This window comes from Cibotium barometz, chromosome 6 (genome assembly GCF_041138505.1).
Source record: "Cibotium barometz isolate CiBa-2024 chromosome 6, ASM4113850v1, whole genome shotgun sequence".
Lineage (NCBI taxonomy): Eukaryota > Viridiplantae > Streptophyta > Polypodiopsida > Cyatheales > Cibotiaceae > Cibotium > Cibotium barometz.
In genome coordinates, this window is record NC_141051.1 from 3,093,844 (window position 1) to 3,120,583 (window position 26,740).

The 26,740-nt window shown below is 44.8% G+C and overlaps 1 protein-coding gene across 1 annotated transcript in view; it reads left to right on the forward strand.

Annotated features, from left to right (window-relative positions):
* Nucleotides 1-23,626, forward strand: part of PRMT3 (protein arginine methyltransferase 3) — a 46,383-nt gene extending 22,757 nt beyond the window's left edge. Inside the window, exons 2-7 of the mRNA XM_086799130.1 lie at nucleotides 21,154-21,861; nucleotides 21,952-22,049; nucleotides 22,238-22,316; nucleotides 22,476-22,736; nucleotides 22,824-22,991; nucleotides 23,080-23,626. Of these exons, the coding sequence (XP_086655256.1) occupies nucleotides 21,154-21,861; nucleotides 21,952-22,049; nucleotides 22,238-22,316; nucleotides 22,476-22,736; nucleotides 22,824-22,991; nucleotides 23,080-23,574 (1,809 nt within the window). The 3' untranslated portion in view covers nucleotides 23,575-23,626. The remainder of the gene's footprint in view (nucleotides 1-21,153; nucleotides 21,862-21,951; nucleotides 22,050-22,237; nucleotides 22,317-22,475; nucleotides 22,737-22,823; nucleotides 22,992-23,079) is intronic.
* The last annotated feature ends 3,114 nt before the right edge of the window (nucleotides 23,627-26,740 follow it).

Consider the following 26,740-nt stretch of genomic DNA (forward strand, 5'->3'; position numbering starts at 1 on the left):
AGTGGCCTGACACTTGTTAGAAAGTGGATCAAAGTGAGACAAGTGGCCTCACACTTGTCACTTCAGCTATTGTGTGGCTCTCCACTTGTCATTGTAGCCTTCTCTTGCCATTTTAGCTCGTGGGAGGCCCAAATATATAAATTGGAGCCCTCTCTCTTCATTAATAGAGGCTCTCTTGCTGCACAGTAGCCTCTACCACCGTTACAGGCTGCCCTAATGATGGCTACTCTCTTTTTCTCTCTCTTGAAGGCTGCCCATGAAGAATACTGGCTATTGGGGACTGTTTTGGAAGCTTCCATCGTGAAGAAATACTGAAGGCAAGGGTATTTAATCATTTATTATGATTTTTAGCTTTTGTACTTGTTGTACCAGCCCTTGTACTTGCTGTACCAGCCACTGTATTGGTTGTACAAGCCCTTGTACTTGTTGTACTAGACTCTGTACTGGCTGTACCAATCCTTGTACTTGTTGTACTTGCTGTACCACCTATTGTACCGACTGTACCAGCCATTGTATCGATTGTACCAGCCACTGTACTTGCTATACTAGCCACTATACCTGTTGTACCAGCTACTGTACCTACTATACTAGTCACTGTACATGTTGTACCAGCATTTGTACTTGTCGTACATGTTGTACCAGCCATTGCACCTGTTGTACCAGCCACTATACCGGTTGTACCAGCCATTGTACCTACTGTACCGACTGAATGGAGAGTTGTACTTGCTGTACCAGCTCTATTGCATGAAGACCCGTGGTTTTTGGGAAAGAATCAGTACCCACACGGAGGTATATGGATTATATTGTTGGCTCGGCATTTCTACAACCTATGTTCCGGCTTGGTAGCCTCATGTTGGGCTGTGTTATGGCATTTGTATATGGATAATCCGGCATCTCCCGTGGGGAGAGTAAGGCCCTCAAAGCTTGTACATGATATTAGTTTCCTTGGGTAATAAAATACTCCAAGGGGGGGGGGGTGGGGGGGGTCGACCCATTCCGGCCTCTATGTGGTGTCACATGTGCAAGATCCATTTTCAGCATTTGTGGATGTTTTGTCCAGCTTTTATGTTTTATGCAAAGTGATGATGGATGTGTTAAGGCTATGGCCATGTTTAAGTGTTTTAATATGCATTGATGGTATCAACCAGTGTGTCAAAGACCCTAGTCCCCCGGGCACTTGCCGCGAGTTACAGCATATGGAGCTTGACATGACAGTACATGTATGGCTGGTGTAGCCTGACATGATAGTACGTGTGGCTTGTGGGACCTGACATGGTGTACATGTATGGCCATGGAGCTTGACATGATGAAAGTCTCTGGGACTAGCTATCTTGGAGGTCTTGTGTAATTATGTTCTGGGAAGGTTTTGGAAGGATCATTAGCCTTGGACATTTTATTGGATACAACTGAGCAGATGGGTGTTTCTTCCAATATAATTGCACTCATGTGTGTGCATGACTTTTATTTTATCTTTTGATGACTTATCTTGTTTGCCTGGACAATGCTTGGGGTTTGTGCCTGTGTTGTCCTTGGGGCCGGGGACGCCTGGGCACCCTTTGGACGCGTGTGTGCACACCTATTTGGGACTGATAGGTGGTCTACATGTGTTTTGCAGGTGGTAAGTATTCCCAAAAACTCAATTTACAGCTTTATGAGTTCACATGTTAATAATTATGGATTCAGATTCACACTCACTTATAAGTGACCAGACAACTTATAAGTGAGTACACATTGAGCAAGACTTATTTAATACACGTGGCGGCCAAAGACCGGGCACTGGACATTATTTGGACCTCTTTCATGTAGGCGCCCCTTTCTGGACCAGAAAAGCACACGTGTGGGCTATTTTCAGCAGGGAAGCCTCTATTATTGACAAAAACTCCAGATGGAGGGGGGCGCATGCTTTTCAGGGGTGCATGAAGGCTGGTCGGCTGGTTTTCAGCCTGTTGGCAAGTTTCTACAGCCATCCATCGCGACTGAAGTTCACCGGATGCATGGGAGAAGCTGGCCGACTCCTTCTGCATGTTCTCCACTGCTGACCGGCGGATTTACAGCTTGAATAGAGGCTGGACAGAGGTTAAAAACAGGGAGGAAGAGCTGGTCGTGGGCTTCCAGACAGTTTTCCTTCCGACCGGAGGTTTGCATGCTTGCGCACAACTGCTGGTCGCTTTCTTCTGTGGCTACTAAGGGCTGGTCGACTGCTGAAAACAGCCTTTGAGGGCTGGTCGACTTGCTCTATGAGCCAGACAGGAGGAAGATGATGATGTTGAGTTGTCCCGGGCTGATGTGGGAGTGCTATGGACTGTCCATAGTTGTCCTGCATGTGCTTGATGCCGAGAATGCTCACTTGTGCTGCGAATTGTCAGCAAATTCAAATTATGTGATGTTTTCTTGTTTTCATATTGTATTGGAAGAAACAAGTGCAGCTAGTGGTGAATCCTGGGCACCCGCAAAGTTGTATTGGAAGCAGACTCCTTTTTGGTAATCTAACCGGGTCAGCCCATCTTCTGGCCCCTAGTGTGGTATACTGTGCATATTTGTCATCGTGTTTTATATGGCATGCTTATGTGTATTTTCAGATTTCATGATTAATTAGATTTTCCATGTTGAGTTGCTCCCCTTCCGTTTACATTGGTATCAGAGCCAGGTTTTCTACACAGTTGTGCCTAATATGATGCTGGATATGGCTGTAAGGAGTCATTATCGGGATTCTGAGGTAGCCCTCGTCTTATTGTCATGCCTCGAAAGAGGTTACCTTTGGTTTAAGCGGCAGTGAGCGTGTGGAAAGACTTTGTGGCCCTCCTGTCTGTGTAGGGGCATTGTTGCACCCTTGTAGTCTATTCGGTATCATACTTGGGAAATTGGTAGAGAGCGATTGCGGGGCACGGAAAATCCTTTTCTTCCTAAAAAGTTGAAAGATACATTATGGCCAGCCAGTCTGATCATTTTGTGGAGGACTCTATCACCCGTATTTGCCGCATGCGGGAATAAGATAGAGACAGGGATCATATTGGGGCTTTGGTGGGTAACGATCCACTGTTATCTGCAAAGGCAAGCAGGATATTGATGCCTTGATGAATGAGCTTGAAGAGCTCTGTGCTTTGCAAAGAGATCCTGATGTACAGAGGGTCATAGAATCGAAGTCTCATGTCACGGCTGATGTGGTCACTTTTGATGCAATCGCCCAACAGATGGGAATCGACAAACCTCGAGAGTTGGCTGTAAAAGCCGTGGCGAAGTTGTTTCCGATGATGAGGGCAAGTGGGTCTTCACACGACAGCCTCGCAAACTATCTTGTGAAGGGAACTCCGATGATGTTATGAGAGGGTATGTAGGCCGCACCAGTGATGTGAGAGGTCATGCAAACTGCACCAGTGATATAAGAGGGCATGCAGCCCGACCAAGTGATGTAAGTGGGCATGCAGCCCGAGCAAGTGTTTTGAGGGGGCTTGCAGCCTATGCAACAAATTTGAGGGGGCATGCAGCCCTGAGGAGATGATGTACATCGACATGCAGCTCGTGGGGATGATGAGGGATTTTCAGCCCATTTGAGAGATGCAGAAGATCTTCATGCATTGTCGGTGGTCTCTCCACCTTCTAGGTATGTTCTTGCTGCGAAGGTTCCATCCAAAGTGGAAGGTGTTACGCCGGAAAACAGCCCTAGATCTGGGCATTGGCGCCAACGTAGGCATGACGAGGAGGATGATGTATTAGAGCGTCAGGATGCCCGTCATGGCAAGGTTGTATCTGAAGAAGACTTCTTTTTGGTAATCTAACCATAAGGGAGGGGGAGGGGGAGGGGGAGGGGCAGGGGTCAGTCCATCTTCTGGCCCCTAGTGTGGTGTACTCTGAAGAGTTGTTCTCTCTCTCTCTCTCTCTTATTTGGATCTGGCATGCTAATGTGTTTGATCAGCTTTCATGATTGATAAGATTTTCGTGTTACAGCTGCCCTTCCGTTACACTCAGTATTAGTTGGCCCTTAGTTCAGAACTAGGCCACTAAAGTATACATGATAGTTGGTTGTTTTTCAAGAAACGCCTTTGTGTATGCCAAGAAAAGCGCTGAGTCCTTCTCCATGATGCCCATGACTCTCTTGTCGAAGGTCATAGAGGTATCAACAATACCTTGGAGAAATTAAGAGGTTTTTTTACTGGCCCAAAATGCAACGGGATGTCTACCAACATGTCCAAGCATGCTAGATATGTCAAAAAGTGAAAGTTTCACATACAAAATAGGCAGGGTTACTTTAGTCTGTGCCTATTCGGGAGGGACCTTTTCACGACATGAGTATGGAATTGGTAGGCCCTCTTCCCGCATCATCTGGATCTAATGACTATTGAGTAAGTTTCGCATGTTCATTCCATGCAAGGAGACAACCACAGCCAAGGACATAGCTCGCTTGCTCCCCAGTTTCAGTCCCTTTCCAGTCATTCAAAAGTTAATTGAGCCCAACCCACTACTTGAGAGAGCACTGCCCAGCCGAGCTGATGGCTCAGCCCGTCACCGCCACTGTTGCGGTTGAGATCCAAGGGCAAGTTCAGACATTCCAGAGCATGGCTGCTACCTCTACGCTGCTGCCCAAACAGTTTCCTTGCTCTGGCTTCCTTGGAAGAGTTCGCAGTGTAAGATTTAGCACTAAAGAGGCTTCTAAGTGCTACATCAACTCCCTTCACCGATTTCTTTCTTGTGTGGATACTCGCCAATACATTCTTTGCACCCTATACTTTGTCTTTTTCTCGTATACTTGCAGGTACTTGTTATATTGAGCCACTACGCAATCTCTGGGTGCATTCACTGGGCACTATCTGCAGTGTGTTTGGCACTAGTGTGGGACAAGCTTCTTTTCTATAGAATCTATGGCTCATAATGCATCGGACGTATTTGGGGTTTTGTCCCAAAAGGACAAACTTGTTGGCAGCAACTACTCCCTGTGGAGTTTTATGGTTAGAAATCTTCTTGTGGCTAAAGGCCTTTGGGGTTATGTAAATGGTGAAGATGTACATCCAACAGATGTAGCTCTTGCCACTCCTCAAAGGTGCCCAGGCAACTTCTCCCACGGTTGTTGCTGCCACTCAAGAGCAAAAGAGATGGGATGCCGTGATGCCCAAGCTATGGTGTTGATCTCCTTGTCTGTCAAGAGATCTATTGTTCCGCATATCTTGCAAGACCTCGAAGAGAGCTTGGGATGTACTTGAGACTATGTATCAGGCAAAGAATGAGGCCAAAGTTACATATCTCAAGAAAAAGCTTGAGAACTTGGATATGAGTATGGCCGACCATCTTAAGAAGATCCAGGATCTTCGGTAGCAATTGCACAATATCGATGATGTCATTCTTGAGAAGGAACTCATATCCAGGACTTTGCAATTATTGCTAGAATCTTATTTGACTTTCCAGACTTCTCTTATGATGTATATGAGGGTGTAAACTGGCCTTCAGCCTTCAAACGAAACCAAAGGGTGGTGCAAAAACAAACTTGCACACAAAACACTTCAACACCTTTGAGGACCAAGAAAAGGAAAACAAACAGGGGGAGCTAGAGTGCTCCTGCAAACAATATATGGACACTGATTGGCCCCAAAACGCAGTGGCGCCCCTTGCGGTATTTCTTTAATTGATTATAAGAGATTTGATTACAATAAGGTTGAAAACTCAGCCGTCACAGTAGAACTCTTGAAGCTTGCAAAGACGCTGCATCATGGCCTCTTGATCACTCGACATCCACAAACAATTCCAACTATTGTTCACATCAAAAGACTCTTTCACATTGAGTCCTGCATACAGAAGCTTTCTCCCATGATCAAGGCTGCCACAACCATCCATAGCCGCTCACCCTATGAACAGCAACACACCCTGACACATCCAATGCTCCTACATCACAACGACGACTCCAAATTGTTTCCCAAAAGAGAACTCGCATCACAGCACAGTAAACCATACAATTGACACACGTGTACCAACCCTCTCTGTACCAACCCTCTCTGCCTTACAAGGGTACTATCCATCTCAGCCATGGATTCCCGAACCCTTGTCCAATCAGTAGCAAGGCTGTACCAAACATGTGTCCATTCCTGTACCCATTGCCTGTCACGTGCATCCCGCACTTGGATGCCACGTAGACATTTCTGTACAGAAGGTGCAGGACCTGGGATGGTGAACTGATCCCATGTGAGCCCAGTCTGGGACGAGTCAGCCAGGGATCCATCTTAGTCGTCCGAGGTCAGGTGTGCAAGCGCTGTGAGTCTCCCTCTAGAATGATGTCAGTGGTTCTGTGTATCTGGTATGGTACCGGATGCTAGATCACTGAGTAGATAGTGGTTAGGACAAGGGGCCAGCCCATAGGGCTGCCCCTGATCTTAGTGTGGGCATTGGGAATGGTGTGAAACCACCCCCATGAGGCCAGGAAGGCCCTGGCTGTACCCACCAGCCATGGGTAGGCCATGGGGGGGCTGTAGGACAGCCCCAGGGGCAGGCCAGGGGTAGCCGACTGCTTATCCAGCTCTTGGAGAGGTTTAAGGCAAGTATGGGGCAGCCCAGCCTCCAAAACAGGGGGCATTCAGTGCCCAGCCTCCTAGGCAGCAGGTGCCTAAGTGCCCAGCCCTGTTTCCCATGCGCATGAGTGCCCAGCCATGCATTAAAGTGATGCGCAGCAGTTTATGTATTTTTTCCAGCATTTAATGCTGTGATCTCAGTCGTGGGCAGAAATGGAGCTGGCCGACTGCTTTAGTACTAGCCGACTGCTCATGATTGGGTAGTATAAAAGGAGATGCCCACAATCCCATTCATTCATCTCATTCTCCACCAAGAGCTCAAGCATAAGAGGCTAGACAAAGCCAAGAGGGTGCTTAGCAAAGGGGTGAAGGATTCAGGTCAAGGGCAGGGTATTCCCAGCCAAGAAAAGGTCCAAGATTGCTGTATTTTCTTTTAGATTTCTCATCATTCTAATAAAGCAAATACACCATCCGTGGTAGGGGTAATTGGGACCCAATACTGTGTCCTCTCCACCTCTCCCTCTCCCTCTCTCTATTTTCTGCACTTCTCCTTTCAGTTTGTGCGTTAATTTTCGTCGCGAAAACAGTGCTGAATTATGAGTATTGAAGTTACCGATTCTTCTCCGAAGCTTCCGCATATTAAAGTGGTATCAGAGCCTACTTCAAGTACAAAGATTCAGCAAAGAAACCAGAATTTTTTCTCGCTCGTGTGGTTGGTTTTTAGACGCCGGTGGACTACCCCTTTCGGAGTGACTTCTGTCCCTCGAGGACGGTTGGTTTTTAGCCTCCGGAAGCCTCCGGAAGTCTCCCACACAGATAGTGGATGGTCAGATTGCGTTCCGGAAAGGAATTGCATTTTCCTGTTATGGCGAGCTCCGACGACGAGAGAGACCAAGAACCATGGGGCCAGAGTGCACCAGGCAGCCCAGCTAGGGCACCAGGCTTGAGTGTCACAGACATGTTCCAGCAGATGATGCGAGCAATCGCAAAACAGACAGCCAAGTTGGATGAATAGAAGGTGCAGATCTTGGCTCTGGAGGAGCGTACCCGCTCTCCAGCGTCGCGTTTTCCATCTCCTCCTCCCTCTCCTTCCGTATCCCACATACCAGATCCTCGACACAGGGACCCTCTCGTGGGGTCACAGCCGCAGCCAAGCTCTTTGCTTGAGTTGCAGATGCGTGCATTGGAGATCCGACAACGAGAAGACGAAGCCATGCGACGCGTGGAATACGAGCGTTACCTCAAAGCACTGGACGCCATATTGACACCGGCGGCGCCCTCGAATCATTTTCTCGAGAAAATGAACTTCAGTAAGTATAATGGTAAGCTCGATCCCACAACTCTTTATTCATGGTTACATCAATTTGAAGCTTACTTTACCGTAGTTAGGAAAACAGATACTAATAGAGTGATCTTAGCCAGTTGGTACTTGGAAGGTGAGGCCATTCCTTGGTGGACTCAGTGGGCTCATGCCCACACCAGAGCAGGTATGGCAGCTTATGTGTGGGACGAGTTCGTCCGCGACCTTAAGTAGCGGTTTCTACCGCCCCACTACCTTGAGCGACTCGAAGACGAGTTTAGGGGAGCACGTCAGAACGCGCAACCAGTTCTTCAGTTTGCCAATAAAATTTCGACTTTATGTGTGCAATTAGGTTTATTTGATACGGACAAGAAATGGCAGTTTTTGTATGGCCTGGACACGCAAATCCAATGGGAGGTGCGTATGTTTAGGCCAGCCACCTTTGAGGACGCACTCTCGCTTGCGCAGAGTACAGAAATGAAACATACTGGTGGCAAGCCCAAGACTTCCCAGTCGGCTTCTCCCAAGGCTAACGCCTCGGGGGCCAAAAGCCAAAACTAGACGGGGTCTTCCCCAGGACAGAGCCCGGGAGCCTCTGGCTCCAAGAACTCGAACAATGCGTCAAAGCTGACTCCAGACCAGGAAGCGGAGGCAGGCAAGACAGGTGGCAAGTTGAGTGCTGAGGAGCTTTCTCAGTACAAGGAGGGTAGATGTTTCTTTTGTCATACAAAAGGACATACTTCTCGGGATTGTCTGAAGAAGCCTCCAAAGCCCGCCGCCGCCGCCGCCTCCACAGCTTGCGTGGTGAGCTCAGCTCCCATACAGACCCCAGCGGCTACTACTAGTTCTTCAAACCCCGGTGCTTCAGTTGGAGCAATTATTAGCCGGGAGCTCGAAGATAAGCAGAAGGGCGCCCATGACCAAGAGTATGAGCGCAACGAATTGCTCAAGTCCTTTGGCTACATAGGTGGCCAGAGAGTCGTCATCTTGTTTGACAGCGGCAGCACGGAGGATGTGTTGTTGTCATGGAACAGGCCGCTAGGCGTGCCCATTTCGAGCTGACTTCGGTGGACAAACAGGGTGAGGGTTTTAGCATGGCATGACAACGAGCGTCAAGTATGAAGCTCTAGGTGCTAAGTTAGTGATTCAGGGCATAGAGTTTGTGCGTGACTTTATGGTTGCTCCTCTTGTAGGAGCAGACATAATTTTGGATATTCAGTCGTTTCACAAGTTTCTCCCTGATGTCAAGTGGGACAAGCACATGTTCAAGATCAATCGGAATGTGTCAAACGCCCCGGTGACCATTAAGTGTGAGCCAGGAATTCCGAACTTTTCGCTCACAAGCCACTTGCAGGCTAAGCGAGCAGTCAGGAAAGGCGCACAGTGTGCAATGATTTACATCCAGACAGCCCAGACGGTGGCCAGTGCTTCCGAGAAGTACTCGGTTCTCCATGAAAAGTTTCAGAAGATTTTTCTTCGGGACAGCCTCCCTCCCTAGCTCCCCCCGTCTAGACCGGAGGACCACAAGATTGACCTCCTCCCAGGCTCGGAACCCCCGAGCAAGTTTCCGCGCCTTTCTAAGGCAATGGAATCGGAGTTGGACCGCCAACTCCAAGAATTGTTGCAAGTGGCTTCATCCGTCCCAGCCTGTCGCCATTTGCAGCACCGATCTTGTTTGTCAAGAAGAAAGATGGGTCTTCCCGTTTGTGTGTTGATTATTATGCACTCAACAAGCTGACTATCAAGAGCAGATTCCCGATGCCTCGAATTGACTATATTCTCGAGAGGCTGAATGGAGCAAAGGTGTTCTCAAAACTGGATTTAAAGAGTGGGTACCACCAGGTACGGATTGTGGAGGGGGGACTGTGACTTGGTTGAACACAATGCTAATCAATACACTTAAATACACTAAGATTTAAAGGACACTTGCTCATATACAAGAAGTAAATTGCTGAATTGACAAGAGACACACAATGAGCCGGAACGACCGACCCCTCCCTTGAGTAAATTGTATTCCTATTGGAGAAATTCAATACATAGCTTCACGGGCATCCATTGCCAAATCCTCCATGCCAATGCATATGAAATTCAGCATTTAGAAAACAATGGTATGTCGATGTAGATCACCAAGGAGCTGCCTTGATGCCCGGCCCGACTTCAGTGCCCATATTCTCTACCATTGGCTCTATGTTCTACCAAGCAAGGTAGCAACATCTTCAAGAGCACATAGGACGAGAAATACTACACAGGGCGGCTAAACAAGGAGTCCTGTCCTTCTACTGAATAAGTAATGACAACACATTGTCCAATTAGCTTACCAGTCTTCATAGAAGTTGTTGCAAGCGGAAGCCTTCACATTGGAAGCTTTAGAAGTGTTGATATCTTCGATTTGCCGCAATCCTTCGCGACAAAAGTCTTCAAGAGGATGAAGGGAATCATGGGAAAGCTTCCCCTATGGTTCAACTTGAGAAAGGAAGGCTGAAATTAGGGTTTTCAGCAGAAAGACCAGAAATTACAGCAAAAATGAGAGCTGTTTTGCTAAATTTCAGTCATTGGGAGTGAGTAGGAGAGTGATTAGCACTTGGAAACACTCTTGGAAGCTTGGAAAACACCCAAGCAAGTTGGGTATGGCTATGGAGAGCTTGGAAATGGAGAGAAATGGTGAAAAAAGAGAGTTTTTAGCCTCCAAAAATCCTCATGAAGAGAAAACACGAATTTTCTCTTAATAAGTAAGTGAATTGGGGTCCAATCAGGTGAGAGGACATGGAGAGATGCCCATTTATGAGCAAAAAGGAAGATCAGGTCCTGGACATTGAGTTTTGTCCGCCTCGGGACTTTAGTGAGTGTGAACTTGGAAGCGGTCATAATTTATAAGTGACTTTTGGGCGCCCAAACGTGAATGAAGTGGGAACGCACTCACTTATAAATATTGGCTAAGTCCTAAGGGCTATTTGAGCCTAGATTGGGTAATACTTACCACCTGTTCACATGCCACACAACCATGTCAGCAGACAGTTTCACACGCACGGTTCACGGGCGGGCGTCCCCCAGCCCGGAACTACACATAGGTCATGCAGGCATGAAAACAGCATGCAATTTCATTTGCAGGCAAGCACATAAAGATGCTATGCAATGCAGCATTTGCATGAACAATTTCCGTTCATGAAACCATATAAGACCAGGCGTTTCCAGGCAAGTATATGCGATACCAGACCCAGTGGAAAGCCAATCCTCTAGGCGTTTCCGGGCATGTACACAAAGGCACAAGTCCCAGCGGAAAGCCAAGTCCTCCAGGCGTTTCCGGGCATGTACACAAAGGCACAAGTCCCAGCGGAGAGCCAAGTCCTCCAGATATTCCGGGCATGATAACATCAAGTCCTAGCGGAATATCATATCTAACTATACAACATGACACGTGTCACACCAATCCAATATGTACATAGTGTGAAAGCAAGAGTGAACCATTCGGGTGGCCAAATGGTGACAGGGACATCCCCAAGATAGCCTTCCGTACGGAACGGACCCACTGTGAATTTGTGGTCATGCCATTTGGCTTGACGCCCCAGCTACATTTAACCGCATGATGATGCGTGCTTTGCGGGATTTGATTGGACAGTGTGTGTTCATATTTTTGGACGACATACTGGTATTTTCAGCTACGGTTGAACAGCATGACATTGATGTGGAGAAAGTCCTTAAGTTGCTGGAAAGCAACGAGCTTTATGTCAATGAAAAGAAGTTAGAATTTTATCTGTTCCAGGTGCATTACTTGGGATATATAATTAGTGCTGAAGGCATTCGACTTGATCCGGCTAAAGTGGCCGAGATTGTCAACTGGGAAGTACCTCAGACAGTCTATGACATTAGATCATTTGTGGTTATACGCCAGGCATATTCCACCCACATCGATAAGTTTTCTGACCTCTCGGCAGATCTCATCGATTTGCTAAAGGGGGTGAAAACAAGAAGGCAAAAGATTCGAATGACTCCACGAGCGTTGGAGGCATTTCAAAACCTCAAGGTGGCTTTATCAGAAGCGCCTTGTTTAGCACTTGCCTCGTGGGACGAACCATTTGAAGTGATCACCGGTGCGAGTAACATCGCAATTGGAGGTGTATTGCAACAGAATGGTCATCAAGTAGCTTACATGTCTCGTAAGCTACTGCCCGCCGAGAAGAACTACTCAGTCTATGATTGTGAACTCCTAGCAGTTATACAGGCCTTGAAACATTGGAAACATTTTCTGTATGGCCGTGACTTCGAGGTTCGCACTGACCATCAGGCATTACGTTGGATCCAGACAATGCCAAGTGCATAGTAGAGTGATTGACAACACCGCTGGAGTCAGATATTCCAGCAGTTCGGTGGTATGATTGAGTACCTTCTAGGAAAGGCCAATCCAGTGGCCGACGCTTTGAGCAGGAAGGGACAAGTGTCTACGATTCAGACCACTAGACTTGATCTTGTTGGTACAGGACTAGAGGACATGAAGCACACGTACGCGGATTTCGAGGAATTCAGTACACAGTGGGAACAGGCATTGGATGCCACAGGACCATGCCACTTTTTGATACGCGATGGTTGGCTTTTTTACAAAGGCCGACTGTGTGTCATGAAGTCGTTCAGGGCAGCTCTTCTCCATGATGTCCATGATGCCATTACAGGTGGTCATAGGGACATGAATTCGACTTTGGAGAAATTGGAACGGCAATACTATTGGCCAAAGATGAGGCGTGATGTGTTTACATATGTACAACGCTGTGACATTTGTCAAAAGGTGAAAGCTCCTCGTGGAAAGAAGATAGGATTGTTACAGCCCTTCCAGTTTTTGAGGATCCTTTCCAAGACATTTCCATGGACTTTGTCATGAATCTGCCTCCCAGTCCGAGTAAGCGTAATACGCAGTGCGTAACTATTGTTGATAGGTTTAGCAAATTTGTTATGCTTATTCCTTGCAGGGCCAATGTGACTACCGAGGATGTTGCCCAGTTGTTCATTTGGCATTGGTACCCAATTGGCGGGATTCCTAGAACCATAGTATTAGACCGAGATGCCAAGTTTACGAGTCATTTTTGGAGGGCATTGTTTGAAACAGAGTGACATAGTCTTACCAGGAGATTTTAGAGTCAGTAAAAGGCAGATTGGCTAAAGCGCAAGAGGCCTACACTCGACAGGCCAATAAAGACCGAAGGGATATGAAGTTTTCGGAAGGGGATTGGGTTTATCTTCGGATTATGAAGCAAAGACTGAAACAGGTGTCCAAAGTTGTCTTTCAGGAGCTTCGGACCTTTTCCCATCCGGAAAAAGATTAATGAGGTGTCTATGCAGTTAAAGCTACCTCCGAGTTGGACTATGTACGATGTATTTCATGTCAGTTGGTTAAAGCCATATGCAGGTCCACCCCCTTCAAAGGTCAAAGACGAAGCGGAACCAGACATTGTGGATGAAGCAGAATTTATGGTTCCAGAACAGATCCTTTTGCACCGTTTCAAGCATGGCTCGGGCCGAAGACTACGACAGTTCCTCACGAAGTTTCAGGACCGAGGAACCCATGAAGCGGTATGGCTCGACAAAGAGTTTTTCGAAGACTATCCGGCGTTATTGACAGATTATTTGGAGGCTATGCAGCTTCCGTCAAGTTAAGCAGAAGGGGATGTCACGTGCATCCCGCACTTGGATGCCACGTAGACATTTTTGTACAGAAGGTGCAGGACCTGGGATGGTGAACTTGTCCCATGTGAGCCTAGTCCGGGACGAGTCAGCCAAGGATCCATCTCAGTCGTCCGAGGTCAGGTGTGCATTGTCCTGCACATGAGTCCAAGGTCAGGGGTGCACTGTCCTGCACATGAAACAGTGCCAGTCCGCGCTGTGTCTCTCCCTCTAGAATGATGTCAGTGGTTCTGTGTATCTGGTATGGTACCGGATGCCAGATCATTGAGTAGATAGTGGTTAGGACAAGGGGCCAGCCCATAGGGTTACCCCGGATCTTAGTGTGGGCATTGGGAATGGTGTGAAACCACCCCCATGAGGGCCAAGAAGGCCCTGGCTGTACCCACCAGCCATGGGTAGGCCATGGGGGGGGCTGTAGGACAACCCCAGGGGCAGGCTAGGGGTAGCCGACTGCTTATCCAGCTCTTGGAGAGGTTTAAGGCAAGTATGGGGCAGCCCGTATCAGCCCATACAGGCTGCCCAGCCTTCAAAACAGGGGGCATTCAGTGCCCAGCCTCCTAGGCAGCAGGCGCCTAAGTGCCCAGCCCTGTTTCCCATGTGCATGAGTGCCCAGCCATGCATTAAAGTGATGCGCAGCAGTTTATGTATTTTTTCCAGCATTTAATGCTGTGATCTCAGTCGTGGGCAGAAATGGAGCTGGCCGATTGCTTTAGTATTGGCCGACTGCTCATGATTGGGTAGTATAAAAGGAGATGCCCACAATCCCATTCATTCATCTCATTCTCCACCAAGAGCTCAAGCATAAGAGGCTAGACAAAGCCAAGTGGGTGCTTCGCAAAGGGGTGAAGGATTCAGGTCAAGGGCAGGGTATTCCCAGCCAAGAAAAGGTCCAAGATTGCTGATTTTCTTTCAGATTTCTCAAATACACTATCCGTGGTGGGGGCCCTACAGAGGGTAATTGGGACCCAATACTGTGTCCTCTCCACCTCTCTCTATTTTCTGCATTTCTCCTTTCAGTTTGTGCGTTAATTTCCATCACGAAAAGAGTGCTGAATTCTGAGTATTGAAGTTACCGATTCTTTTCCGCATATTACACTGCCTGCATGTGACCTATCTCCTAGAGAAACCAAAAAAAAACAAACATGTTTCCATGAATCCAAAGACATGTTCCCTCATGAAACCAAAGACCTATATCCGATAAATCATAGGCCTGTTTCCTCGAAACCAAAGTCCTGTTTCCATGAGAAACTCACAGAGACACCGTCCAAACACGGTGCCAAAACTAGGGCTGTTTACCACAGTAAAACCCTGTGCTTTCTCCATAACCCAAAGAGAGAAAAAGACGTGTCTTGCTGTATCGTGAAGCGAGTCCAGTTCCTCAGTTCTCAAAGGGGGAGAGAGAGAGAGAGAGCGCTGCAGTCCGGCAGCTTTCCCAGGAAGAGAGAGACAGAGCTGCGGCCCTGTGCTCCTTGCTGAGCTGTGCGGTGCCTGCAGTCTGCGCGCTCGTGCTCCCTGCCGAGCTGTGCGCCGGCCCACCAAGGGGGGGAGAGAGAGAGAGAGCACTTCAGTCCTGTGCGCTCTGCTGGGCAGCCTTCCAGTTTGTTGCAAAGAAAAAGAGGGCAAGAGTTGCTACCCGGCCAGCCTGTCAACCTTCCAACCTACTGTACAGTCCGCTTTACTAAGAGAGCCAAAGCACGTGTGTATGCTGCCCGACTTGTAGCCAAAGAGAGAGAGAGAGAGTGCAGTCCAACACTGTGCTGCATTCCACGCGTGGGAGAGAGAGAGAGCAGTCTCACCTTGCGCTTGCAGCCCCCAAAAGCACACCTCCCTATGCTGCAGCCCAACCAGCCCGCCAGTCTTCTGCTCTTGAAAAAACACACCTGCGTGTAGTTGCCCGACTCCCTCCAAAAGAGGAGTTTTTCTCCAATAATAGCATAGGTCCCCTAAGAGCCACGATTAGGTAAAAAGGGAGTTCTTTATTTAATTGGGTTTTCAACCCCTTGTTCCCTCCAAACCGTTGTTCCCCCCCGCCCCCCCCCCCCCCCCCCCCCCACATGGGGTTTTGAAAAGGGAACTTTAATAATTTGGCCACAAGTGTGAATGTTTAATAAAAGTCCTGCACACTGTCCACACTATCCACCATGTCCCCGTGCACACTTGCATATTGTCAAGAGAAAAACACAGGTTCGTGACAGAGGGAGCCTTTCAAGTTTGGGAGTTGGTGAGTTTGCTTCTGCAGGAAGAGCAAACTAGGAAGAATAAGTCTTTCATGGTTCGTGGTAGTGATTAGACCTTTGCAACTCATGTCAAAGGCAAGGGCAAAGAAAAAGGTGGTTATCATCAGTCTAAGGCTGATTTTGGTCAACCATCAAACAAAGGAAAAAGTGATGCAGATCAGCCCAAGAAGAAGGGCAAGTGTCATTATTGCAAAAAGCCAGGGCACTACATTAGTGCAAGAAGAGATGGTCCAAAGAGAAGAAGATAGAATCTAGTGGTAGTCTGATGCTTTTGCAGAGGCATAAAATGGTACAAGATATGCCATATCTTGAGCTACCTCTTAGACATGTACGTGAGGGATGTATTCTTGCTAAAATACGTTGTAATACTTTCCCAAAAGATGGTTCAGTAAGGGCTCTCTGGAAATTATAGCTCGTACATAGTGATGTGTGTGGTCCTATGAGGACACCATTACTTGGAACGCATCTTTACTTTGTGTCTGACATTGACAACTACTCTAGATTTGCTTGGGTGCACCCTCTCAAAGCAAAATCTGAGGTATTCATGTGTTTTCAGCATTATGTTGCAAGGGTTGAAAATGAGACAGGTTGCAAAGTGCAGACCCTACGTACAGATCGAGGGAGGGGGAATATGTCAGATGCTTTTAAAGCATACTTGGTTGAAAAAGGCATCAAGCATCAATGCACTATGCCATACACACCACAACAGAGTGGTATTGCGGAAAGAAAGAACAGGTCTTTAATGCAGATGTCTAGATGTATGGTCAAAGGAAAGGGTTTGCCTCATAAGTTTTGGATGGAGGCAATCATGTGTGCTACACATGTTTTGAATAGACGCCCTACGAAAACTTTGAAGATCATCACTCCATTTGAGGCTTGGTATGACAAAAAACCTAAGGTTGATTTCCTCTGGACATTTGGACGCCTTGCATATGCACATGTGCCTCCGCAATTACAAGGCAAATTGGATGACAAGGTAGTAAAATGCATATTTGTGGGCTATAGCAATGGCAACAAGGGATACCGTCTCTACAATCCACGCACTCAGAGGATCTTTGAGAGTAGAGATGTTGTATTTGCTGAAAATTCAGCACAACCATTGGCTGAATTCAGTAGAGATTTCAAAAATGGCTCACAAGATATGTTTGAGGGACAACTCCCATTGCGTATAGATGTCAGACATGACCAGCCACTAGAAATGCCCAATGGATAGCATGTAAGTGCTGAAAGTCAGCCCATTGCAGATAGATGAAGCAGTTCATGAAGAGCAGACAGCTTTGGAAGAGGCTAGAACAGTGCCTCGTTGGCTGGTCCATACATTGCAAGAGAGTAAACTTTGAGCTCCTTTGTAGAGTAGAACAAGGGCAGGTTCTAGAAATGCTCGAGAACATGTAGATAGATGAGCTGGATTCTTATGAAGAATCTCAAGAAGCCATGCAACAGGAGATCTATGCTATTCAAAAGAATAACACTTCGGATTTAGTGGATTTGCCTCTTGGCAAGAAGGCAATCGCTACAAAATAGGTCTATAAAGTCAAGAGAAAGCCTGATGGTACCGTTGACAGGTACAAGGCTAGACTTGTTGCCAAAGCCTATGCCCACTAGAAGGGCATAGATTATGATGAGACTTTTGCACCTACTTCTCACATGTCCACTATTAGATGTGTTGTTGCTTTGGCTGCCCATCATAGATGAAAGGTGCACCACTTGGATATCAAGACAACCTTTTTCCATTGGGACTTGCAAGAAGAGGTTTATATGAGTCAGGCCATTGATTTTGTGATGCTTGGCCAAGAAAGTAAAGTGTGTAAGCTTCGCAAAACACTTTATGGTCTTAAACAAGCTCCCAGAGCTTGGTATGAGAAGATTCATTCCTATTTGGTTAGTCAAGGCTTCAAGAATAGTACAATTGAGAGCACACTCTTATGTTAAAGAGAATCATGGGATTTTCATTGTGCTTCAGGAATAGTACAACTGAGAGCACACTCTTATGTTAAAGAGAATCATGGGATTTTCATTGTGCTCATACACTATGTTGATGACATGTTGTTGACCGGGAATAATAAGGATGCAATTTCAACTTTCAAAGCTCAATTGAGAACATATTTGAAATGTCACATTTGGGTCTATTGCACTATTATGTGGAATGGCCAGCCCATGTGGAGGCCAAAAGTAGGCACCTTGAAGGTGGGAAAGAGGGTGCTCACTTCAAGGGAGATGGTGCTTAAATCAAGGAAAGATTAGGGGCATCTTAATCAAGCTTATGGGCCATGATTAATGGCTAATGGAGATGTACTCAAGCCTATAAAAAAGGCACTCTATCTAATGGATTATAATGTGAGCTTTTTTCTAAACCGCTTGTCATTATGCTCTAGTTTTGTCATTAATTTTGTCATTAGTCTTTATTTCTTTTCTTGCATTTCTTGTATGTCAAGATGTTGATGCTAATTCATTTCTACACACCTGAATCCTTAGGTCGGACACTATCCTCCCTCAAGGGATCCTTGATAATGCTCTCTTGTTTATCTTTTTAGCTGCTTAAAGTTGTCATCGCCGACCCACACCACGTCAATATTGCTGTTGGATGACTTCACGTAATTATTGCCCATTGACTCCGTACATCTTCGGTGCACACGAAATTGTGCGTGCTAACTTGGAAAAAAGCAGTGACAAAAAGCTAACGGGTTACGGGTCGGAAAGAAGTGAAAGGTTACAGAAAGGATTTTAGGGTGGATGAGAGGGCTGAAGCAAAGTTTGCATCTTTAGGGGTATTGAGGTTAAAAAAAAACACCCTTGCTTTATTTTTGTGCTTTTTGAAAAGTTGGGGCTTAAAATTACAAGCTTGGGATTGGGGCTAGGGACATGGACTAACCCGGGTTAGGATACGGAGACCTTGTTGCTTGCGCACTGCACCTCCCATGGCTGGCCTGATCTGGCGACCCTCCTGTCCCTAGACACGGTGCTTTTCTTCCCTGAGAGTTGACCTGAACTAATCGCTCCACTCCCCTACCGGCTGGCCTTAATTCATGTGCCCTCAGGTCTGCCCCTTGCCAAGTGTCTGCCCCTTGTTGCTGCCCACTTTTGTGGCCACCTTCTATCTCCCAAACCCTTTTTTCTCTGCTGCTTGACCTTTGCTGAGAGATTCCAGCCATGAAAGGCTTGCTTTTGACTGCCTTCCGTCTTGCAGGCGTATGGGGACAATTTCTGGGCAAAAATCAAGACCTTACGTGCATATTGAAGCTGCTGTCCAGCCTGTATGAAGGTTGCTTGTTCCCCTTCTTTCAGATCCTTGCACATCCGTGGAGACTTTGCCTCACATCCATACGGAGAAACTATGGCTTTCTTGCCAAAACAGCCCCCATGAGGGTACTGCCTTGTACATCTTCCATGCCTCGGGTTCTAGCACTCGTTAGATCCATGCTTTGATGCCAATATAAGGCCTTCTCAGACCACGCCCAAGGATCATCTAACCTAGAACCAAAACCCTAATGAGGTTTCATAGACCTGACATCATACACATCGCATGACCATGATAGATTGTGGCTGATGACGTTAGTGGGGATGTCGTAGTATCTATTCCATACTATGCATAATGGAGTTGATAGTTATATAGTCTTGTGGATTGACTACCATGAGTATATAACATGCACGTTCCTAAAAGGTAAATTTGGGCATGTTCCTGGATTCATCTAGGTATATAATTCAGCCGTATTAGCGGACATGCAGATTTCACATTGTGAAGTTCTCGTCCGAGTTGCGGCCAGTTGATATTGTGCTTATTCTTTCTATCTTTAGCGGTGCATTTGCCCTATCAACTACTTATTTGTTGTACTAATTCTTTCTATTTGCTACTTCCCTTAGTGCAAGGCTTCATTATGGCTGAGTCTGCCTTGCATCTCCGGAGGTTTGACAGAAACTCAGTACGAAGGGCTTTGTGTGAATATATGCTCTTATGTGTGTGTGTGTGTGTGTGTGGAGTGCGTGTGTGAGAGCATATCTTGATACAGAGTTCTACACCCACTATTGGGCACTAATGACGTTAGTGGGGATGTCGGAGTATCTAGTCCATACTATGCGTAATGGAGTTGATAGTTATATAGTCTTGTGGGTTGACTACCATGAGTATATAACATGCACATTCCTAAAAGGTGAATTTGGACATGTTCATGGATTCATCTAGGTATATATAGATTGTGGCTAGGGACTCACCACCCAACCATAGAGTCCTCCGGACTCACCCCGAGCTCGAGGTTTGATTGCTGCGAGCTTGGTTGGTACTGATGGCCCCAACCTAGAGTCCCATACCACCAGGCCGAATCACCCACCTTGCAGCTCCATGGCCATGAGGTCTTGCACGCCCGTGGTAGCCCTCTGTCTACCACGTGGATTCGTCAATAACTCATAAGTGCCCCCAAGGTCACTTATAATGCAATAACTTGGCTATTATTGGCCCTTGATTTATCTATAAGCTTTGTGCTTTATTTGTAAGCTTTTAGCCACTATTAGCCCTAGGCTATTAATTATAAGCTCTTAGCCAATCTAGACCTCATCTTGGTAGCACTCTTAGCCCACGTTTGAAACCAATAAGGTCTCAATACCCTAGCTAAGCCCTAACCCTAACTTGGGTTAGTTGATGTCCCTATCCCTAACCCTAACATAACCCTAGGCCTATCGGGAGATAACACATACTGCATCACTTGAGCTAGTGGGCCAAACCCCTTCCGGAGGAGGCAGATCTCCCCTATATCTCATAATACGCTAGGCATTTGGATTCTGAACATACAGCTGGCCTCCTCTACCTCCCCTATGGTGCATACCTTGCTGATGTGCTCCTTTGGTGGATGTTCTTAGCTCTCCCAGTCTTTATTCGGCAAAGGTGGTGGGAGGATGGATTGAGCTGAGAAAGAAAGAAAGTTGTACTGAATGTCTTCTAAAGACCCACTGGGTCTATGAGACCAAAGTAATACAATGCTATCCGTGGTTTGTCTCATCATGGAAAAGGAAAACAAAACAAGTACAACTAACATAGCTCTTTGAAAGTAGAGGTTGATACAATGATCATCATGTGGGAGTACATGGGATATATAAGCACTAGTACAAGAGAATCTCATCATGGAGTGCTTGAGAAAAAGAAGCACCAGGGGCACATCATCCTCGAGTAGAGGGTACACACCTCTCAAGTATGTCGAGCATCGGCTTACTGAGTATGGCCAAGAGATCCCCTTGTGTCACGGTACATGAGGTGGCGGTGTGGTGGCGGTGGAGCATGTCTTGGATCTGGAGCTGATGGGAGGATCATGGTTGGCGTCCGGTGGGCTGGGGACGTCGGGTACATCGAAGTGCGTGAGTCCCGTTCCGAAGTGACTCGAGAGAGAGAGAGAGAGAGAGAGAGAGAGAGAGAGAGAGAGAGAGAGGAGTGGTTTGCTGATGAATATTCAGTATTTTGTTGATGTAGGTGGCATGCAAGACATGCTGGAGTTGTGGACTTGTGCTAGAATCTCAAGTTGCTCTCCTTCAGCACCTGAAAACTGTGAATCATACTGGAAGGATCATAGAGAGCAACTTACATGTTTGTCAGGAGTATGACAAATGCATGAACGGAGAGCATGGTCCTACGTGTGGCAAACATCCTTGGCAAGATGACAAGTATTTGACTCCTTTTTTGGAGAGTGACCCACTTTTATACAGTTTTGAAGTGGACATAGATGATGATACCGATGAACAAATGTTGTTAGATAAAGATGTTGTGGATTTGTTAGATGACAAAGATATGGAGCGCTTCATGCTAACGGCAAGTGATCAAAGTGTCGCAGAGGGTCTTATTGAATGTGCAACCAATGAGGTGAAAGCAGTGACCATTGATGATTTGCGTACAAGTGAAACAATAGTTGTAAGGGGAAAGGAGTTGCCTGGATTGTTAGCTGAAAATGGTTTTGGAAATGGCCACTTTCAAGAGGTGGAAGTGGCCAACACCGGCTCCTCCACCTTAGAGAAATTAGGAGTAGCTACAGAGAATGTGCTTCCTTTGGCAAAGAAGAAGCAGAAGAACAATCTAAAAGTCTCTTTTGCAGAAGTTGCTGCAAAAGAGAGATTCAGCATCAATCAGAGTTATTTTGGTTCTTATAGCACCTTTGGCATTCACAGAGAAATGCTTAGTGACAAGGTATGCCTTCATCAGAAGCTGCTTTTCATGCTTTCAGTCATGACTTGTGTAGATAAAATCGTGTTTTTGACAGCGGTGATGTGTTTGCAGATTCGAACAGACGCTTATGAACATGCCATAACAAGGAATTCATCATTGATTGAAGGTGCAGTGGTGATGGATTTGGGATGCGGAACAGGCATATTAAGGTGTGTGTGTGTGTGCAATTTACTGAGGCAGGGAACTCCCTGCCAACAAGGGGATATTTTGAGTGGGGGTCTTGAGTCTCTTTCTTCACTGTACTGGTTGCAATTTACTGAGGCAGGGAACTCCCTGCCAACAAGGGGATATTTTGAGTGGGGGTCTTGAGTCTCTTTCTTCACTGTACTGGTTGCAGTTTGTTCGCAGCAAAGGCTGGAGCTAAGAAAGTAATAGCAGTGGAAGGAAGCAAAAAGATGTCTCTCATGGCACAGCAAGTAGGTTTTTGTCTGCACTTGTCACTGTTTACCTTTTTGTTTGTGATTCTGGTGTTTTTTGTAGCACGATATCAAGGATGTAAGCGTTGTTTGCATACGCTATTTCTTGGGTGCCTGATACTCGTCTCATAGTGCCTTTTTTAAAAATCCTGTTGCCAGGTGGCCAAAGCAAATGGTTACTGTAGTGAACACATAGAGGAAAGTGGTGGTTGCAGGAAAGAGGGAGTGATCAAGGTAGTTCAAGGGATGATAGAAGAACTGGACCTTGGAAGCTTAATAGAAAGTGCCCAGGTGGATGTGTTGGTGAGTGAGTGGATGGGCTACTGCCTTTTGTTTGAGTCCATGCTCAACTCTGTTCTCTTTGCACGAGATCGATGGTTAAAGCCGGGAGGTGCAATTCTTCCTGATGTAGCTGAAATGGTGAGTGAAGCTGTACAAGGTCTGTTTAAGAGTTTTTGTGTTATACCTTCACAAGAGGTGATTCAGTTGTGTTTTATGTGCTGATAGTATGTTGCAGGGTTTGGAGTAGGAGGGACCAGTCTACCTTTCTGGGAGAACGTTTATGGATTTGATATGAGGTGTATTGGAAGAGAAGTTCTTGACGACGCTGCTTCATCACTCATAGTGGATGCATTAGAAAGCAAGGATGTAGTCACGGATGCCTGCCTGCTTCAGGTACTGATCATACCCATAATTCTTTTACTTTTATCTGTGTGTCTGATCATACCCATAATTCTTTTACTTAAGGCACTGCTTATGCCAGGTATTCGACCTCGCCACTATGACAGAACAGGATGTTGACTTCACGGCCTCGTTTGAGTTAAAACCATGCATGAGTCCCCTGCAAGAGTCTGCAGAGCAAACACTGGACTGTAATGGCAGAGTGACACAGAAAAATGATGAATGTTTTTGGTGTTATGGACTAGTGCTGTGGTTTGACACTCGCTTCACGGGCCGGTTTTGTCAAGAAAACCCCGTCCTATTGTCCACTTCTCCTCATTCTCCGAAGACACATTGGTCCCAAACGCTTCTTACATTTCGAGAGCCTGTCTACCTGTCTGTGGCGCAGAGGCTTGCAGAGCATACAGCCAAAGCTGAAAGTGTTGGTACAGCTTCTTCGCCTGCTTTGTTTCTGGAAGGTAGAATCAGCATAGCTCGAAGTTCTAGACATAGAAGCATTGATATTTCACTTGAGATGGTAGCTGTGGGGGCAACAGGGGTCTTGCGGCAATGGCCAGTGCAAATGTTTGATATGTAACTGCTTTTAGTCATTATTATGAAAAGAATGTTTTCAAGTTTTCATACGAAAAGTTAATGGACTGCCCTTTTGTTGCCTGAAAAGTTAATGTTTTCAAGGTTAATGGACTGCCCTTTTGTTGCCTGAAAAGCTACCACTCATAAAATCATATGCTCCCAAGTCATGTGTTTTTTTCCTTAAGCTTTTGTACTATGTGAGCTTTTGTACTATGTGCACATTGTTACTGTCTCTAGAGGTATTCTTAAATATACCCCTCATTTTATATCAACCACGAAAAGTAAATGTTGTAGCTTATGTATTAAGTAGTTGTCTTTCTATTACAAATATTTTTGTTCTTGATATATATTCTTTTCATGCAATGCGTGATACATATGTGAATGATCCTCACTTTCATGATGCATGGTTGGAACTGTATTCTAACAACTATTTGCCTATTAATAAATATTCATACCAATATGGATTCCTTTTCTTTGAAAGGCATTTATACATAACTCTTTTATTTAGACAAGTGTTTCTATAAGAATTATATAATTCTAACAACTATTTATCTATTGATAATAATTCATAACATGATCTTTGAAAAGTATCTATGCACAACTCTTCCATTTAGACAAGTACTATTAGAAGAATTACACCATCCTTCTTTCATTGGTCATAGAGGTATCATTACTACTTTAAAAACAGTAATAGATGATTTCTATCAGCCTAATGTAAAGAATAATGTTTTCAACTTTGTTTATGAATGTCTTGTTTGTCAATGAGTCAAGCGACGATATGAAAAGCATCATAGTTAATACCATTGTCTATTCTTGATGGTCCTTGGAGAGAAATATCTATGGATTTCATTACTAGTTTGTTTGTTGCTTTTGCATGAAATGATATGCTTTGGACTATCACTGGTATGTTTTATTGCATGCAAAAAGACATTGTTTGCTTCACAAGCTGCATATCTTTTCATGATACATACTTTTACACATCATGGTCTATGTAAAGTTATTGTATCTGATCGTAACTCTAGATTTTGTAATCATTTTTGGATTATCTTATTTTCAAATCTTGGATCTAAAATTGATTTCACATTTGTTTGTCATCTTGAAAGAAATGGCCAAATCGAAGCAACTAATAGTACCATTCTAGATTTAATAAGGTCTCACAGTATCTCTACACTAGTTAATTAGGACCAACATCTTCATTTACTATAATTTACTTACAATAATATACCACAATTTGCTTACAATAATACACCGCACCTCGCTATATTTTCATTTCTTACAATTTGCTTACAATAATACACCACACTTTGCTACAGGGGAAAGTTTCTTTTGAAGTTGTGTATGGTAAGAAATTACTGACATCTACTTCTTGACTTTCACATATTGTCTCACTACAGCAATTGATGATTTTACTAGAGACTATACGTGTATACTAAAACAAAGTAATGGAGCTATAGCTAAATCCCAAACACAATATACCAACGAGCCGATTGATGATTTCACTAGAGACCATATCCGTATACTACAAGTACATGAAGCTATAGCTAAATTCTAAATAAAATATACCAACCAAATAAATAAAAAAACGTAAGATAATCACTCTAGACTATGAGCAGACAACGAAAAGAAAAGGTAATATTTATCACCGATATTTAGTCAAGTATAAAGGCTATTCCATCGAAGATTCTCAATGGATACTTGATCATGTTCTCGTGACCTATCCAAGCTTGACTGTATCTTATGTTCATACTCGTCCCATGATGATTATTTATGATTTTGTAACAAGTGAGGACAGTTGTTTGTCATCCCCAAGACATGTTATGAGGAGTTAATTTATGGAATATTTGTATTCTCATGTTTTTTATTATTTATGAATTCTCCTAAACGGGTTTCGACTAGGGCGCCTTTCTAAATCCGAACGATCGTAGCTACTTTACGCGTACATGGGTGAATTCGTACATGCATGGGAGTATTAGTTGAATCATCTTGATGTTATGAGTTTATATGATTGGCATAGTTAATGTTATGAGTTTTGTATGGTTATTTATATTTTTAATCAATTAATTTATTAATTAATTAGCATAGTTGATGTAAGTGCAGACCATTGGATTGGATAATGGAGATGAGTTGGTGGTAGTCTATCTTAAAAATATTTTGAGATAATCAATTTTGAGTGTCGATAAATATTATTTGCTTTTTATGATAACAAGCATCATTAATTCATTTTAGGAGGCCTAAACAAGAGAGATAGAACAACATTACCATTAAGACAAGATTGGGTGCAATCTTCCTCCTCATGCGTGGAGCTCCACTTTCATGACATGAGTATTTTTTAGATTTTTATTCCATTAATAGCCCAAGGAGCTATTAATAGCTATGCATACAACAATTAGGCTTTGCTTTTTCACTTTTTACAAAAATAGCTTAAGCACTAGAGCTTGTTCACACACTAAGTGTAAATAATCAAAACTCCTATAGCATATATACTAGGAATATAGCAATGCCATGCACAAGCATGCATAAATAATTTTTATAAACATTTGGCACGTGGCCAACAAAATTAACTCATAACTTGTGCACATTCACACATATAATAATCTTGTGCACATTTGCACATTCCATATATTAAGCTGGTTTCTGAACCCATTGAATCAAGCATATTTTTCTATGATTATTATGCATAAAAAATGATAAAAAATATATACCTGTAATAGAAAGCTCTAATAACGCAAGATATTTTTGAAGAAATCGACATATTTGTAAAAGAACACTATTTTATGTTCCATAAGTTATTTGAAGCGTTACATTTAAATACACCAAGTGGAAGTGTAGGCTCACTCTTGTGTGGGGGCAAATTGAACCCAATCTTGTGTCTTGAGTATTTGCTTATTATATTCTATGCTTGGTATTTAATATTTTGAAATCAATTCATTGGGTTCATGTCAATCTTCCACAACAGGGGTATGGGGTTTTATACTAGAAAATACTGACTAGACTCTTTACATGCACCATTAATCTACTAAAGTTGGTATCCCACCTTTTCTCATGTAACTAAAGCTTAGGATTTTATACTCATCCATTTTCTCATGCAATTAACTACTCTACATGCATCCACCCATACATCTAGATAACTTTCATATTTATGCACGGCTAGAGTTCTCCACATTAATTAC